This window comes from Teleopsis dalmanni, chromosome X, assembly GCF_002237135.1.
Source record: "Teleopsis dalmanni isolate 2A chromosome X, ASM223713v2, whole genome shotgun sequence".
Taxonomy (NCBI): Eukaryota; Metazoa; Arthropoda; class Insecta; order Diptera; family Diopsidae; genus Teleopsis; species Teleopsis dalmanni.
In genome coordinates this window covers 1,594,404-1,613,271 of record NC_051848.1, presented here as the reverse complement: position 1 = coordinate 1,613,271, position 18,868 = coordinate 1,594,404, and the positions used below count along the sequence as shown (strand labels likewise).

The window sequence follows — 18,868 nt, the reverse complement described above, 5'->3', positions numbered from 1 at the left end:
GTACATATCTTTATCTCTTTTTATACCTAAGTGTTATTATTTGTTGTTCTGTTTTTCCCTCTTCTGTAACCCCAAAGCAAAACATAAAACCGCGATTAAATCTTTAAATTTCAAGTTTTTCTGAATTATAGTCAGCAGATACTAGTTCGGGCTAAAACACCCTCCAGGTTTTTGATACATTGCTATAGAAGATCAGCATCGGCCACATGTATTCTATTAACAAGTTTGCTGAATATTACAACAATTTGTTTTTCGCAACATGCGATGGTTTCAGTGTCATCTGCATTTTTGCACAAAAAAATTATTCTAAGATTTACACAAAATTTCTTATGAATTATTGAAATAATTTTTTATTTAACTGTTCGATGGACAGTTAAATTGGATGATTAATCCGAGCTGCCTAGATCGGTGATAGGGTTACTATCTTAATGCAAAATTATTCAATCATGAGGCCTTCGATCCTGCCGATGACACATGTGGTACTAATATTTCCTGTAGACACCAGATGGATCTCAGATATTCCGCTATAAACTCGGTCGCCACAGACTGTAATGTTAAAACAGGAGCTGTCACGAGAAAACAGAGGTTAACTCACGAGAGCCTTTGAAAGACGCATCATGAGCCTTGGCTCCTTCAGTATATATTGTGAGTGGAATCACAAAAAATATTCATATTTAGCAAAAACATCTTCTGCGCAAAGCCATCTGTTGAACGAATACAGATCAGTAAGTGGCTATCAAATGTAAATCACATGTTTGCTGTCTCTATCTGACACTATACTTTTCTGTGTTATTTGATCAAGCTCTATTTCAATGCCACTTTGGTTCTTAGTATAATTATTTTTATTGTTGACATATATGAAATTAACATAGTCCAAAATCTTCATTTTAGTACTTTTGTCAAACCAAATTTTAACTCGAGTAATTCGTAGCATAAGAATTTAAATTGAAATAAAAATTAACTCTAAAAAAGGTCAGTCAATTAAAGGCGGTCTCAACTTTAGCATTAAATTTAAAATGTAGGTAAATATTTAAATTTCATCAGAAATCACGCAGCAGTTTTCATTCGTCTTCCCCTGATTTTGGCAGCTCCGATGTAGACCACAACATGGGCAAAGTTGTTGCAAGCATTAAAGGCGATGTCCACTGTCATTTAAGGACATTTCACTGTTGTCGTAACATTTTTACAATTTCATTAGTCACAAACAAAGTTGCATGTATGTTACATAAAATATTTTGTATTACGTCATACTGACATTGTAGCTGATGTGAACGTATCATTGAGATGGAAATTTCCATTCAATTGCTTTCAAAAGTGATGCTTTAATACCCACAACAGGCGGCAAACATAAATAATATTATCATGAAACTAAAATATTACATATCTACAAATAAATATAAATATATGAATATACTTGTGATATGTGTGTATATCTTCAAATTATAGAAACCAACGAGTTTTTAAATGAAGGCTTATTAATGGATTCATTAAAATAAGTTGGTTGTTAGTTAAAATAATTAAATACAAAAAAAAATGAAAATATAAAGTTAATTTTATTAATAGCCAAAAAAAAATAGTTTACATACATATTATTTTAAATCAAAATAAAAAAATTTTCTATTTTCTTACAATCACTCAGCCCCATTTTTCACAATTGACCAGCGTGAGTAGACCACAATGTGAAAGCACCAATATGCGTATTTCCACCCATTCCCATAACAGCTATAGGCTTCATATATATCCTCATACCCATAATCAATAACTCATTACTGTGTAATGAGTTATAATGAGTGTACCCTACATTATAAGAGCGAATTCACCTGATGCATATAATTTCAATAATAACATGCATATCGGTCTTTCTTTTACAAACCGGACGGATTTTTGACCTCATGATCTCCGATAAAACAAGAAATCTTGTGATTTTTTTCCTAGGAGATATGGACTCATGGGGTTTTGAGAATTGGCATTGTAGACACATTTTCAAATTGCTATATCTCAAGTTCTATAAATGACAGGAACTTGAAATTTACTGCGTTTTAAAGATAATTGACCTCAGCTAAAGCGGAGGTCAAACAGGTGTCCGATTATTATTAATTTATAATTATTATAATTATTTTAATTATTATTAATCGAAATTTTATAATAAAATTTTTTTATTTATAACATCTCTTTCCACCTTATGTCACTCCAGTTATTAATAATCAGTCCGTAAATGTTAATGGTTGAAAAGTTATAAAATAAATGTAATTACTGAAGCAGTTTTTTTAAGAACGTCAAGTAATTGCTAAAAGTGCATTAATTAATTGAGAGATATAGATAATGGGATTGAAAGTTTAAAATTTGCATTTGATCATGTGGAGATTGTCTTATCATATTAGGTATTGATGACAATTAAATAGCCAAGTGAAATGAAATTAAATACACATTGATGACACCAATAAAGAAACTTAACTTATTTGTATAGTTGGCAATTGCAGACGTGAGCCTCAAGTAGCTTTCGCAAATCACGCCGATCACAGGCTTTCAGACATCAGTTGGCAGTACCGGCCGCCTTCATATTGCTCGATATTTCACCAGAAATACGTACGCCCGATACCAAGCAGTGCCGAATCAAATAACTTTCTAGCCAGAGCAATTTGTTCAATTCACACGTGTTGACCAAACTACTAAAGTCGCTGAATTTTTTTGAGCTTAACTATATCGCGGCATAGCTCATAGAGCTCATCGTTCCATATAATTTGATACTCGTTGCCCATGCAAAGGACTATAAATCAATAGATCCAACCATAAATTCGAAAAAAATGTTCTCACCAATGCGCTTCACGTCTTCTCATAACTGATGGATATTATCCATACTTCTGCACCATACAGCATGGCAGGCATGAGGAGAGATTTGTAGAAAATGAATTTGTTTATCAATTGCCTACTTAGCCCGAACTAACATCTGTTGGCAAGAGTAATTTCTCCCTGCATGTCATTTTTTTTAAGCCTAATCGTTTTTGGTGTTTACGTTGGTTCCCAAATAAACGAAGCGTAAAAAATTAGTCCGTATTATAAATTGATATAATTGGGCCTTATAGATTGGATTGAATAAACAAAAAATCATGAATTGATAGTTCGAAAGCTTTTTAAAGCTATTTTGCTTTGAACTGTTAAGATTTAAACTACATATTAGTTGTACATATCACAGAAATTATAAAAAACAGTCTGAATATTCGCTATTGTGAATATCACCAACATGAAAACGAACGACTTTATAATAAATCGGGCATGGTACTATACATGTAAAATGAGTGTACTTTAAGTTCCAAAATATCAATTCGGTATTTGACTAAACTAATTTAACAAAAATATTTATGCCTAAAATATATTACCTACCTATTGATAAATATAATGAATAGCTAACTATACGTAGCGTCAGTACCAAGAAAGCAAAATCTGTTTACAATCACGTTACTGTCTAAAGATGGTGCAAGTAACAAAATCATGAGAGAAAGTTTATCATCAATTATTGAATTCTAAGCTAAGTTACTTAAAAAATATTAAAAAAATTTAATATTTAAAAACAAAATGAAGATCTATCAAAACTTCTTACGAATACTTGAAGAAGAAAAAAAACTAAAATCACGAGAAAGAATTAAATAAGTCCAAACATAGAAACATGGCCTTTAACTAAATCTTTAATTTAATAAACCACCTGCCAACAGTCTTAATATACTAAATCAAAAGTGTGGCGCATTCGTATAGAGAATTATACTTTTGCTCTATAGAAATTCTCAATTTTTGCTATGAACTTCATACAAATTGGTTTTAAGTTGTCATTTTCTTTCTGTCGTTATCATGGAATTTGCACATTGCGGTTTATGGAGTTAAGGTCAAATAAATAAATGTCAGTTGACTGCAGAGTAACTTAGGTCCATAAAAGGTTGCCTACATTTAATACAATGTAAAGAAATATCGATGAATCAGGAATGAGTACCACGAGCACCACGAACAGCACGAACAGCACGAGAAGCTATCATATTTGTTCTATGCAGGATTTATTTTTGTTACCACGGGTGCCACCGCTTTTATATTTGCTTTTTTGACAGTTTTTACTAAATTTAAGGCATATTTCTAAATTACAAGACATAAATTCTTCCAACTTCATGAGATGGGCGCACGGAAGCGTCTGCCGCGCAGGAAAGGAATAGAATAGAGCCAGTAAATTTGCTGACGTGATTGCATTATGATTTTACCTTTTGGGTTTAAAGTCATAAAACCGACAAAGAAATATGATTTTCCTGGAGCTAAACCCAACGTACTTAAAAAAGACCGAATAATATGAAAATAAAGACATGACAACATAGGTAACATAGGTAAGTAACGAATAAGTAAAATAAGTGTGAAATGGTTTTAACAGTTGATTTAAGTCATAAACAAACAGTAAACCTTATGTGGTTCCGCCACGAAATCCACCAAAATATTTGTCAACAAAAAATTCTAAATTTAATTCAATGAAAAAATTTCACAGAAATATAAATTTCATTTTATTTCAGTAAGTCGGAAAAACTCCTTTAATAGAACCACAAAAAATTTGTCAAAACAATTATAGCGGTTGGGATGAAAATTTGGGGGTATTATTATTATCCTCTCTATAAGCAATACCAAAAATTGTTTAAGAAAGTTCAAAACCTCGTTAAATTAATTTAATATATAATCCAGTCTTTTGTGTTGTAACAGAATATTTTTGATCGAATATGACCTGTTGTATACCAGAGTATGCCTGATGTATGTATGTGAGGCAAATGACATTAAAAGGAACTGTTAGATCGATAAGTTAATCTGATATAGCCACCACTGGCTATATTGCCACCACTAGCTAATATAGCCACTACTGGCTAATATTGCCTCCACTGGCTAATATAGCCACCATTGTCTACTATAACCACCACTGGCTAATATAACCACCGCTGGCTATATTGCTACCACTGGCTAATATAGGCATCACTGGCTAATATAGCCACCACTGGCTAATACAGCCTCCACTGGCTAATATAGCCACCATTGTCTACTATAACCACCACTGGCTAATATAACTACCACTGGCTAATATAACCACCACTGGCTATATTGCCACCACTGGCTAATATAGCCACCACTGGCTAATATAGCCACCACTGACTATAATATAACATAAAAATCACAAATAGGAAAATGCTGATGTCCAGTGTTTTTCCAACAGAGCTTGACGAAGTGGGATTATATTATATTAAATACAGTGAGATGAAATAAGTATTCAGCGTTTAGTTTTTAATTTCAAAAGTGTAAATCTTAAATCTTAACTACAAGTTTTACTTTTTTGATAGACACGAAACTGACAATGAGGTACTGTAATATAAAATATTACCTGAAACCTTTATCCCATATTTACATTCACTATTAGGGTGAAGCATATATGAAAGCACATATTGCTTGTATATATTCTTCAATATACCGAATTAGTTGCGATTTTAAAAGCTGCAGTTTCTCATGCAGCTCAAAAGTATGAATGTCGGTGTTTACACCTTCCCGAAGTATGATATCTAAAGTTTTACAATGGTTGAAAATGTCTTCGTTTGGTGTACTTTCACATGATTGTCATATATGAAAACCAATTGTTCAAAATATCCATTAAGTACTTTGAATCGACAGTCGGTTTCAATTATGATAACTTGCATGGATTGCATGGATTCATCAATATGTTTATAACTTATAATCGTTTCTCTTTGCATTACTTTTTCCTTTAAATTTATGTGCAATTTTTATAACTACTTTTTTCTGCAAACAATTTGGCTTATTCAACGATTTTTTCAAATCCAGTATGACGATAAGTGGGTCAGTCTTTAACCCACTTACGAAATAAGGGGGGTACACTGTCATTAACGATCTTCAAGGTAACTTCAATCGATTACCATAGTTTATTTATAAAGTTCACTCGTAGTAAAATTTTTTACCACACGAGTATTGCAACAATAAACTCGAATGCCAACATTTCATTCAGGATGGTTCACAATCGGTTAGACTTTTAGAATCATCAGTTTTATTTCTCTGGTCACCCTTAGATTAATATTCAGAATACAGGATATTTGTCAATAATTGTCTAATTACATTAATATAATAAATTCAATCTGGATTCCATGACTAAAATCATGTTGAGTAGCTTGTTAAATTGCAGGTACTCCCGTAGAGTAAGATCATATTTGGATAAAAACAAAAGTAATTACCACTATCGTCCAGGCTTAATGATTCTCGATGTATTCTAAATGTTATGGGTGCAAAAAATAAAAAAAATTAATATAATATATATATATTATAATTACAAGTATAAAAGACACGTCGAAAAAGCAATCTGGACAGTTAGCATACATCCATTGTCATTGCCTTTCTTGACCAACAGCGTGATCGCACCAGAGGTTTCAGCACCTCTAATATTAAGCTCAGACTTAACAACTCTCCAATTCAGTTTGACGCCAAGATAAAATATCTTGGTATTGTCCTCCCATCTCAACATAACTTTATACCTCATGTTAACTATGCCATCCGTAACGCCCGGTTCAGGCACATTCAACTCAAAACTGCACTTCATAGACATAACCAGCTTAACTGCAAAGTTAAGCTGCTCTGCTATAAGCAGCTTATTCGTCCTCTCTTCATCTACGCTTTCCCTATTTGGCCAACCATCACTTCCGCTCAAATGGAGAGAATCCGTCTGTTTGAGCGGATATTTCTTCGTGATTGCACCAACCAAAAGCGCAAGCCTAATAGTAAGCCCTTCTGCATCACTACTCTTTATAACAATGCCATGATCACTCGTGTTGACGAGTACCTTTTGTCACTCGCCCTTCGATATCTCACACGACTCCATGACCTTCCGCCTGACATCTCTAGCTCTAATACCCTCCCGGAAGACCTTGTTCAAGCCTTTCGCTTTAAACCTCCTCAGTAATAATCCCATTATTTCGACGAGTAAGACCATAACCCTTTCTTAATTCTCCTTTATAACCGCGGCTTTCGTGACGCCGGTCACAAAGTTTATCATTATTATTTATTATTTTAGATTTTAGAATATTTTAGACTTATTTTATGTGGGAGGAGATTTATTTGAACTTTAATAGATAAATGTTCAGATGGCTTTTCTCATTTCGATGTAGTAATAATCGAAACATTTTCGCACTAATATTTTAGGCATAACTTCACAGAATATAGTATCCCTTAAGGCGACCGTTATGCATTTGAAATACAAATCTTTTTACTAATTTGCTTTTGATACATTTAATGTCTGTTATATGAAAAACAAATCCCAAATCGGTAATTATATAATTTTGTGATTCAACAAAGGTACTAGTGCTTCATATGGTACAAAGTGCATTTGCTAAACAAGATAAACTACCGGTATAATACTGTCAGTTCCGATTTTTAACATTTTGCAAAGGAACTAATTACTAATTACGTATTATTACTTCAGTTACCCCAGCTATTATAAAGTAAACAAACTTTTCCAAATGCGATAATTAACACAGCTGCTTACTGATTATGCGGTATTGCTCCGGCCATAACTCTATACAGTTCTATACTTTATATCAACACATAACAATGTGTATTGCCTTTTACTTTGACATAATTATTTCTGTTCGTATGACACATCAGATTAAATACCAAATTAAGAATTGACTATATACCTTATCTATAAATGGAGCTTATCAGTCTAATGCCACTCCGAAACAGTTTGTCTAAAGTGAAGTTTTCTCTACACACATTCAAATGTCTGAAAAGATAGCTTGGCGTTAACCACAAAAAGGTGTACAATGCAAATCAAAAAGGTGAAAAAACAGAGCACTGCATATAAGCACAGTTAAGTTTGACTGAATGAGATCATCATTTACAGAGTTTGATATATCCCAAGGGTATTAAACTAAACAATATAAAATTATTTTGTTTGCCTCATAACATTTAGAATACATCGAGAATCACTAAGCCTGGACGATAGTGGTAATTTCACAGATCTATTTTTGTTGTTATCCAAATATGATCTTACTCTACGGGAGTACCTGCAATTTAACAAGCTACTCAACATGATTTTAGTCATGGAATCCAGATTGAATTTATTATATTAATGTAATTAGACAATTATTGACAAATATCCTGTATTCTGAATATTAATCTAAGAGTGACCAGAGAAATAAAACTGATGATTCTAAAAGTCTAACCGATTGTGAACCATCCTGAATGAAATGTTGGCATTCGAGTTTATTGTTGCAATACTCGTGTGGTAAAAAATTTTACTACGAGTGAACTTTATAAATAAACTATGGTAATCGATTGAAGTTACCTTGAAGATCGTTAATGACAGTGTACCCCCCTTATTTCGTAAGTGGGTTAAAGACTGACCCACTTATCGTCATACTGGATTTGAAAAAATCGTTGAATAAGCCAAATTGTTTGCAGAAAAAAGTAGTTATAAAAATTGCACATAAATTTAAAGGAAAAAGTAATGCAAAGAGAAACGATTATAAGTTATAAACATATTGATGAATCCATGCAATCCATGCAAGTTATCATAATTGAAACCGACTGTCGATTCAAAGTACTTAATGGATATTTTGAACAATTGGTTTTCATATATGACAATCATGTGAAAGTACACCAAACGAAGACATTTTCAACCATTGTAAAACTTTAGATATCATACTTCGGGAAGGTGTAAACACCGACATTCATACTTTTGAGCTGCATGAGAAACTGCAGCTTTTAAAATCGCAACTCATTCGGTATATTGAAGTATAAATGTCAAATTTTGTTGCTTAATCGAACATTTTTAGAGTAATCTAACATTCTTGCGCTAGTGTTGTTAGACATTTACATTTTTGACAAATACACATATCAAATCAAATCACAGTTTATATGTCAAATTATATAAAACAGCTTTTAATTTCAGGATAATCTTGCTACTTTTGCAAAATATGTCTTATAAATTAATCTGAAGTGTTATACATTTTGCTCGAGATTTACCAATCGAAAATAAAATTGCACTAAAAGTGCATTAAAAGAACATTAAAAGAACATCTCGATTGAAAAAATTACCCTAGAGGGCTTGGCGTTAACCACAAAAAGGTGTGAAATGAAAATCAAAAAGGTGAAAGTTAAATTTGACTGACTGAGATCATCAATTACAGAGTTTGATATATCAAAAGGGTACTAAACTCACACTTATTGCTTGTATCGCTTTCACCATGGGCCTTTACTTGAACTCAAATAGACTTTGGTATACAAGGTGCAATCTAGACTAACCATTTCTTGTCTTTTGTCAGCGCATTTCATCCTATCATATTGGTAGGCGGTGGTTACCATTTTTAAAATCAGTATATAACCATGTACTAAACAGTTTCTAGTCACGTATAAGTCCGTTAATTCCCAATGTGTGCCCTAACAGGACCCCCCATCAGCTCGCCTAACTGTGTTACTGCCCCAACGCACACACAAGCTTCAGCCCACGCCAACTTTGGATCCGCCCCATAGAAGTGGCAATGTATCTCCGCCTTGATTCTGGTTCACTTCAATTTAAGTTCAACCAAATCCCCAATTCATTCTCATCTTTAAATAATGTGCCCCCTCTCACACCACCAATACCTATCCACATCCTAACCCCCATGTTTTCGTCTTATATTTCTTTTTATGTTATCTGCTTTGTGGATCCTGATGGGCTGCAAAAACAAAAACTGTTAACTTCACTTTTCTTGCGAATGATGGAAATGTCTGTGATAACAACATTAAACTATCGCAGATACGTAAGCCCAGGATTTTCATGAAACTACATTTATTTCACTTCGATTACAATATCATCAGCATTCCAATGTATAAGAGTATGTATGTATATGAGATTTTTTTTTCATTTCTTATAAACAATAACACAAATTAATCCTTAACCAATTCTAAAAGCAGATTATATCATGTCAAGGACTCACTTGACTTTTTAGCTGACAAAGTGTAGTCACCCTTCCCAAAAGAAACTCAAGTGATCATACATTTTTGCCAGTCACTCACCAAAAACATATCACTTTCTATTAAAACTTGTGTACCTAGTACCAATTTTTCAGCCATTATAGATTTTTATTGCCTACTTTTATAAAAACATTCTTATCATATTCCAACACAGACAGGCAGTTTATATTCGCTATAAAAAAAATAAAAATTAAGTATTTGTTTATATTTTTCAACTTTACTTTAGATTTGCTTAACACTAATATATATTAAATCTCTTTTTGTTTAAAACAATTGACTTTTTGTCTAAATTCTTAATTGAATTTTTTTATAATTTTTTTAAATTTTCATTTAACATTTGCACTACATTTTTGTTTAAATAATTCAATCATAACTTTTTGTTTTGTTGTTGCATTTTTTGCACATATCCACGTACATAAACTCCAAGTTGCACGCTACCTTTGCTTGGGGTTTTGCTAAATAACAGTTGTTTTCAACTTTTTTGTTTTTTTTTACTTTTTGTTGTTACAAATGAGTTACAGTGTAAGTTTAATTAATAAATACTTTAAGAACAGAAGTATAATTAAATTTAATAACAAAATTCAAAACTCAATTAAAAAGCGCTTGTGTGCCAATGGCCCACAACCCCGCGCAAGCAAAACCCTACAATGTCGTAAAACTGCCTCACTTCCATAAAAACGCATTCTTCACATAAAATTTAAAACAAAACAACAAATTAACTATAAAAAATATTAAAAAAATAAATAAATAACAAATAATAAATAATATGGAATATAATAAAAATCATGAAAAACGATAATTACATAAAGTTGCTGGCATTAGCTGGTCTCATAGCGACATATGACCGAGAAGGTGTCGCCTCCCAAATACTGCGCCAACCACTTGTTTTTGACGACAGCCAACTTGAGCGTCTCACAATTGAATTTTGCATAAAGGTTAGTGTGGAGCGCACGTCCCATGCCCTCAATAACAAGTAAATCAGTCTCATATTTATGTATGGCCTCGCACAATTTAAGCGGAAGATTCCGCATATCTAAACATGGCCCGCGCTGACCATTACCGTAAACGACAAGAGATTTGTTTTCCCAGGCTTGTGCGAGAACATTGCAATGACAGGTACAAGACTCGATAATCGCATTCAGTTCACTGCTGGTCACATCATTCAATGAAGGCTCTGTGTTTGCACACAACAATACTTTGGTACCACGCTTCAATAGTTCGCGGGTGAATGGCAGTATACCGAGCACGACATCAACGCCGCTGTTATCAACAAAAATGAGTGCACATTTATGTGCTTTACCTTGCACACGACTTAGCCAGCTATCTAAATCATCCATTAGCCAAGGCCGTTTCTGTATGTGTTCCAACGCCGCATGTAAACCGAAAGTAGTATCATTTGCTAAAATATTCGCCACAGCTTGTGCGCCCCAGTCGAACATATTGCCAGCGAGAACGCCACGTATTAGCTCCGTCCAGCGTGCTGATGTGCTTTCAATAGTGTCAATTTCCTGCAAACGTTTCTGCAGCAACTGTATAGCAACTGCATTCTCTTCCTGTTTCTGTTTGCGCCAAGTGTCTGGAAAGCCAAACCGACGCAATTGTCTCTCATTCAAATCCAGCAGCTCACGTATGCTTAGCTTAATATTTTTTCCGGCATTGGTTTTTAATTTGTCATGATAATCGCTCATTTTCTTCAAGCTGTCTTTTTGGTACTGCGCAGCACGCTCTGCGGCTGTGTGGTCGTCGTTGCTTTGACTACCTTCAGCGTGCTCAGCAAATTTAGCAATCATATCGCGAAAACAAGGAAACCAATACTCTGCAGCTTGCACATTCGAATTTAGATCCAATAAGTCTGGCTGATACACATTGGCATCCTGCAGAAGCTCGCATCCGCTGGACTCATACATTTTGTCGCCGTTCTTTTCTCGTTCCTTTACCGACTTCAATTTGACGTTTTTTTACGTAGGCCACAAATAGTAAACTAAAATAGAGGAAATTGATGTAGTTATCTTTTATTTAACATATGTATTGTTAGTTGTTTTTTACTTGTTTTTTTTTAATGTAATTAAAATATTTGGAATTGGCTATTCTGCTTTTAACACCTATGTACTCAGGTTTATTTACATCTGCCCCTCACCGCTAGCGTTATAAATCATATATAATCACCTCTTCACAAGTATTATCAATATTTATTTAGAGAAGTTAACTTCTTTTGTTTGGTGCTACCGATAAAGTGTAAATACATAAACACAAGCACAACCCAGTTGGAAAAGTATTATCGCCAAATAGGGCACTGGTGAATTAAACAATATACATTGCTAGTTCATCAACAGCACGTAGCAACCATATAACAATTACCAACAGAAGCACGTCTTTTATACAAAAGCACGCAATGCACCGCAGCTTAGGTTTTTTTTTCGTTATCTACCGCCGCTCCTATGTAACTAAAATACTTTTAAGTACTGTCCTTTCTAGTAATAAAATATTTGACAGAACAATTTATACTTTTAATAAAATAAATTAAAAATATTTATCTACACAAACGCGCACCGTTCAACTCAAAAAAACCAATTTAAACTTGTCACAACGTATAGCCTGTAGTTCACTACTTGGATTATTAGTTTTTGGCATTCACCACACAGCTGACTGTCAGTCGAATCTACTACACTGCAAGAAATATTGATAATACATTCAATTTCTTTTATAGCCTAAATATGCAATTTCTAATATATAATTTTTTTAGCTTTATATTATATAACTCAAAATTATTTATTTATTAAGTTCACTTCTACCAGCAATTATTTTCTATTTGTTTTTAGCATATAAACACTACAATATATTATCTGTGTATCCTGCCTATCAAATATGCTGAGTGTAAAATGTCAAAACAGAATTAAATACAAAACCGCGATAAGCAAACTTTTATATTATGCTTTGATAATACAAAAACCACTTTTAATGAAATTATGTCTAATATATAAAAAGTTATTATATAAATATAATATAAAAGATATTATATCTATTTTTTTAAGATAGGCAGTAATAAAATTTAATAATCACACTAAAGTGTTTCTGTGATTACACGAGGTTAACAATATAACGAGATTATTATTGTTAGAGATACTCAGACCGAACTTAGTATTTGTTTAACTTCATCTATAAATCGTTTAAGTGTTATTGTAGCAAGTAACAAAACTTTATCTATAAAATTATTTTTATACCTGCGAAAACTTTTAATGTATTCTAAACTACTTAAATTCGGTTACTGTGTAACAGCTGATTATGAACTTTGTAGAAAAATATATAAAAGGTTGTTTACAAAGCATCTACACTAACTAAACGTTACTAAGTTGTTTGCATGCACTTTCACTTTTTCACTAAAACACACAAAATTTTGCTCGCAAGAAAATTCGAACATAATACATATCCGCATTTGAACATAAAAATATTACCAAAGACTAGCCAATTAAGTTGCCAATTTAAATCCAATCAGCTTTGAAGTTGATTAAACTGTTGAAATCTGTGGTTACCACTTTATATAATTTGTTTTATATCTCTTAACAGTTTTATTCATTCCATTTTTAAAATATTGTTTGTGTTGATGACCAAAATATAATGTGTTTAAAGTTTTTGGTAATCCATGAAGATGAGCATTGAAATTGGTCAAAAGATTGAACTAGTTAACCAATTAAAATTAAATTTATGATATTTATTTAATATTCTACACAAAAACTAAAATAGATTTCTTAAAATAATTTTTTCCAATCAGTTTTCATCAGTTTTCATGCACATTAAAATAGCAATTCAGTTTAAAAAACGGTATCGATAAAAATTTGATCGAATCGCCCATGCAATTGAGCGTGAAATTTTAGCAAGGTTAAGTTTAAGAGTGTTCGTAATTTTCCTTATAAGTTTTTTCAAATTATAGTACTACCTCAAAAAGGAAGACTTATTAAATCAAAAATATTTGTTCAATTTAAAGAGCCTTGTTACGATTTTAGAATTGAATTCACACAAGCCCGTGTTTTCAAAGCATCGTGAATAGTTTGATTGATGTATTTAAGATTTTATCTTTAAACATGTGAACGTTGAACATAAAATTGAAACATTTGACAGCCATTCAACTCAAAATTGCAAAACGTCGCAATTGGCGCCATATTACTGGTGAACGCTAGGTTAAAAAAATGTTTCGTTCTTTTCAAGGCAGATTGTATTTTGTTGTATCATAAAAAGTTATAAAACAGTAGCGTACCATTCTCACAAGATTATAATATAATAATCAGATGTAGCTGAATATTGCCTGTATATAGAAACGGATAAAACCCATAATGAGATGGATTTTGTATGCTGGGGCGAGCTACAAGTCCCTTGTCGAATACTCTGCTCTATTTGGAACCAAAAACTGTTGACTATCTATATATAACATATAATATGCCATAAATTTATATGTTTATATAATTTGTATAAATTTAAATATATGTATAACTAGTAGATGACCCGGCGAACTCTGTTCCGCCTTAAAGGCAATAAATAAGCAGTTTTTTTTTAATTGGAAAAAATACAAAAAAAAAAAAAATACCTACATTAATCATTCATAATTTATTTGCTGTCGAACGGGATAAAAAGTATCCTATACTCAAATTTTCAACCATACCATACATTATAATTGTTAATTATTTATTTTGTTGAGTTTGCAACAACCAGGTAGTTTTATTGATTAAAAACGATATTTATTGCAACACAAACTTATATTGATCTAATACAACTTTTAAAAACACATTAACTAAGTTATATTTCTATCTGTTAAATTTTAATAAAATATTTTCTTATATCAAAAATTTGATAATTTCAAAACCTACTTTGTCGTTTCTCACCACTGACGTTTCATGTCAAGTCACACGGGAATGCTGTCGAACGGGATAAAAAGTATCCTATGTCCTTCTCCTGGCCTTAAACTACCTCCCTGCCAATTTTCAGCTAAATCGGTTCAGCCGTTCTTGAGTTATAAGTGGTGTAACTAACACAACTTTCTTTTATATATATAGATATATATAAATTTATATAATTTATATTATATAACAAAAATAAAAAACATGTTGTATTATAACTACACGATCATGATTTTAGCAATTTTTGATAGCATATCATTTGTCGATAGGAAACTGACGAAAACCACAGTCAGGCCTGTAGTCAGAAATTTGATTGGAATAGGCTTGCAGATTGAAATGAGAAAAATGTTGAAAGTAAAATCTTGGATAATTTTAGATGAAAGGTTGGCCAGTTCATATGGATCGACTGCAATGTCCTAGTGAATCGAGGTTATAGCGATTTCATCTGAGTACATTAGAGGCATCTATGATTTGAAGTAATTGTGCTGAGTGAAAATCTCAAAAGAGTTTCATGTTTTGTACAGCTACAAAAACTAACTACATTTATCTAAAAATAACACTTTTACGCTTGCATGTAATTTAATAAATAAATAAAATAGTCATTATAGTAAAATTTCTATGTAAAAAACATTATATGCACTTTAAGAACGTTGGAGTCCCTAGTTTAGCCAGGAGTTTTATTTAAAAATTGGTTTATGATATGAGAAGGCATTGAAGACATTGGTATTATTATTAGTATTAACGTATTATTACTCTTTGCCTTGCAAATAAATTATTGTAATGGTGTATTCCCGTTTCAATGAAAATAGGTTGTGAATTTTATTGAAAGTTGCACAATCCACATATATTTTCACCGAGGCGTAGATATGAATTGTTAACAAATATCATCTTTAAAACTTATGATTTATAGTTGACGTGCTGCTCTTAACAATTATAGTAATAATTAAGGAACCGATAAATGCAAATGCAAGTTTTGGGAATTTTTTTTATGTGTGTCCTTTTTCCAATAATAAAAAGTTTGCACTGTCTTAGATGCACCAGCCATCAAAAAGGACAGACCATTATCAAGTGTTTTTTACTATTAAGGGTTTTTAACTGACCAGCAGCAAATATTAATAAATAATTTATTTGAAATAATTTGGAATTAATTAAGTTTATGTATATGTTTAAAGAAACTTTATAAAAACCACTTCACTCAATTCCTGCTTATGATATTCTGTTTATTTAAAATTAGTTTTTATGTATGTGGTAAATTTCTTTTACAATGCTACGTAAGTTTAATATAAACTTTATAAATATTATATGTAATTAATGTACATAATGATTTTTTTTATATACCATATACTATATATCAAAATACATTTATTATTTTATTAATAACTTGCATTATTGTATTATTATATATATAACTAAATTTTTGCAATTTCTGATAGATTACATAAATAAATGACAGTGGCAGCATTTTTCAGCAATTTGAAAGCGCCACCAAGCGTACAATGGCATGACATTTAAAAGGTGAGCTGTCAACGCAAAGTGACATTGGTTTTCTTTCCTATTGAAATTTCGACAGATCAACAACGCAGAAATGGTACGGCAAAATAATCCTAGGATATTTTAACCATCTTAATTTATGGGATTTAAAGTGTTATGGAAATATTATATTGAAAGTGCTCAGAATTTTGTTAATAATGTAATAATTTTAATTACATGTGTTAAATATAGAGAATTAAAAACAAGAAAATTTTGCCGCTTGTGAATTTGTTTATATAAACAATAATAACAATGCAATAAAGTAATTGACTCCTTGTTTATTTTTTTAGGCCAAACGTACTAAGAAGGTTGGAATTGTTGGTAAATATGGTACCCGTTATGGTGCCTCACTACGTAAAATGGTGAAGAAAATGGAAATCACCCAACATAGCAAATATACCTGCACTTTTTGCGGAAAGGTAAGTTCCATCGCGTAAACAAATATTTTTTCCTCTTCAAATAATAGCTCTGATGACTAAAATAAGATTTTATTTTAGGATGCCATGAAACGCGCCTGTGTCGGTATTTGGTCATGCAAGCGTTGTAAGCGCGTTGTTGCCGGCGGTGCTTGGGTCTACTCAACAACTGCTGCTGCTTCAGTGCGTTCCGCTGTGCGCCGTTTACGCGAAACGAAGGAACAATAAACAGTTCCCGGTTACACCCGCACTAAGCAACTGTCGACTTTCTGTTTTATTTTAAAAATAATTTGTGTAAACATTTTTCCAATAATTATTTTTGGAGAATAAACCCGTCACTTGGCTTAGTCCAAGACCAAAAATGAAGAGTAAACTAATTTCAATAAAAATTCAATAATGTGAAGTGATTTTGTTGAATTGTGTTTATAGTAAAGAATGATCGTGTTAGGATATTGAGAGCAAAAAGAAATATCTCCAACTGGCAAGGGCCAATACGCGAATAAGTGCTGTGGTAGTGAAATGACTCAACTTGCGAATAAATTAATTTTGTTCGATTCTATGTTAAAGATTTTCATTTATAATGTATGCGGTGCCTACTAATTGGTTAAATCTTTTTGAATTAAGCTCAATAGCTGATCTTACTCGTATTATAAATATCAGTTATATTGCGAAGCCGTAACTGTTGTGGTGAAGTGTTTGTGTATTGAGACAGTGTAGTGCAAGGACTCTGCTGATTATTTTATATTTATGCAATAGAAATCATTAGGTGCAAATAACTTAAAAGTCATTTTACTAAATATTACTCAAAAATGAAGTTTTGCTGGAACTTCTTAATTCAGCAGAAGACAACTCGCAAAGGAGCTCGAAACTAGGATAGAGCTAGTTAAAATAGACGAATCTATTTTAAGGTTTATAAAATGGAATGATATGTAATCAATAGATTATATAGTCTAGATAGCTTTCTTTACATTTGAAAAGGTAACTAACCAATGTTCCTATTTGAATTTTATCATAGTGTCCATTGTATAAAATTGGGGATTTTAATTATAAGTAGGGAAACATTTATGTACTTCTTAAAATGTCTGCATTTTTAATACAATCACATTACTTTCAGGAGTGCATACATTTCAGATCGTTTTTTAAAATACTTCTCCATAACATTATTCGTAAACTGTATTAGTTCATCACCCAATTTCACAATATAAACAGTTCTTACCTGAAAACGTTTTAATTCGTAATCTGCTCTAACTGCTGCTCTAGTTCGCATTATGACATTCAGTTTCTAGAAGCACTTATCTAATTTGAAAAAGAAGGACAGCATCTCGTCGATCTATTTAATCGTCATACCGCTTCAACTGTCTAGAACCTTATTAATATGTTTTAATTCTATTGTGCTAAAATTCCTTAGCCTAGATTAATGTAGATTTCAATTATTGTCTTACGTACTCACTCGTTTCTATGCTCCACTTACTTTATATTCGGCTAATATTGATCTCCTTCCTTTGTTGCGTACTATGTAGCTTTTATATATATATATTTTTGCTTGCTACGTTTTACTAGATATAATGAAACTGTCCAGTTTACAAAAACAACATGTTGTTGATTGTTGACTGAATCCAAAAGTGGATTGTGTGATATTGGATGTTTAATAATCTTGACAGAATAGCCATGCCATCGATGTACAGAGCGTAGAGACATCTTAAAAATTAGATATGATGTAAATAAATTTGAAGGATTTAAAAAGCATACCATACCGATTGTAAAGAATCAAAGGTAGACATTAGGGTGCCATTAAATTTCGAAAGTCGGAAAATTCCGCGCAGCACCATCAGAGCGGTTCATTTTACTAACAAAATAATCTGTGTAAAATTTTAGTTCAATTGGATAAGTGGAAATGGTGCCCCAAGAGCCCCAAAGATTGGAAAATAACGATTTTTTCCATAAAATTCATCTTTGATTGCTTATATCTCCGACATATTTAATTTTACATAAAAACTTTCCTAAAAGTTA

The 18,868-nt window shown here is 32.0% G+C and overlaps 2 protein-coding genes across 6 annotated transcripts; one reads left to right on the top strand and one right to left on the bottom strand.

Moving 5' to 3' along the window:
- Positions 1–10,361: 10,361 nt before the first annotated feature.
- Positions 10,362–14,674, bottom strand: LOC119687823 (4'-phosphopantetheine phosphatase). Of its 5 annotated transcripts, none has more exons than XM_038102334.1 (3): positions 14,607–14,674; positions 10,827–12,004; positions 10,362–10,742 (listed from the first exon to the last, which is right to left on the bottom strand). In XM_038102334.1, exon 2 carries the CDS (start codon positions 11,928–11,930, stop codon positions 10,842–10,844), a length of 1,089 nt encoding a protein of 362 aa, XP_037958262.1. In that variant the 5' UTR covers positions 11,931–12,004; positions 14,607–14,674; the 3' UTR covers positions 10,362–10,742; positions 10,827–10,841. The 5 variants fall into 5 exon arrangements, with proteins under 5 accessions (XP_037958262.1, XP_037958261.1, XP_037958258.1 ...); XM_038102333.1 differs by lacking the exon at positions 14,607–14,674 and adding an exon at positions 12,574–12,692; XM_038102330.1 differs by lacking the exon at positions 14,607–14,674 and adding an exon at positions 12,070–12,543.
- Positions 14,675–16,394: 1,720 nt separating this feature from the next.
- LOC119687822 (60S ribosomal protein L37a) lies at positions 16,395–17,261 on the top strand. Its single transcript, XM_038102329.1, has 3 exons — positions 16,395–16,500; positions 16,733–16,861; positions 16,940–17,261. Exons 1-3 carry the CDS (start codon positions 16,498–16,500, stop codon positions 17,084–17,086), a joined length of 279 nt encoding a protein of 92 aa, XP_037958257.1. The 5' UTR covers positions 16,395–16,497; the 3' UTR covers positions 17,087–17,261.
- The last annotated feature ends 1,607 nt before the right edge of the window (positions 17,262–18,868 follow it).

Coding starts and splice junctions, on each gene's coding strand:
- LOC119687823 (XM_038102334.1), bottom strand. CDS start 11,930: ATGTATGAGTCCAGCGGATGCGAGCTTCTGCAGGATGCCAATGTGTAT.
- LOC119687822 (XM_038102329.1), top strand. Junction 16,862..16,939: donor CCTGCACTTTTTGCGGAAAG/GTAAGTTCCATC, acceptor ATTTTATTTTAG/GATGCCATGAAACGCGCCTG.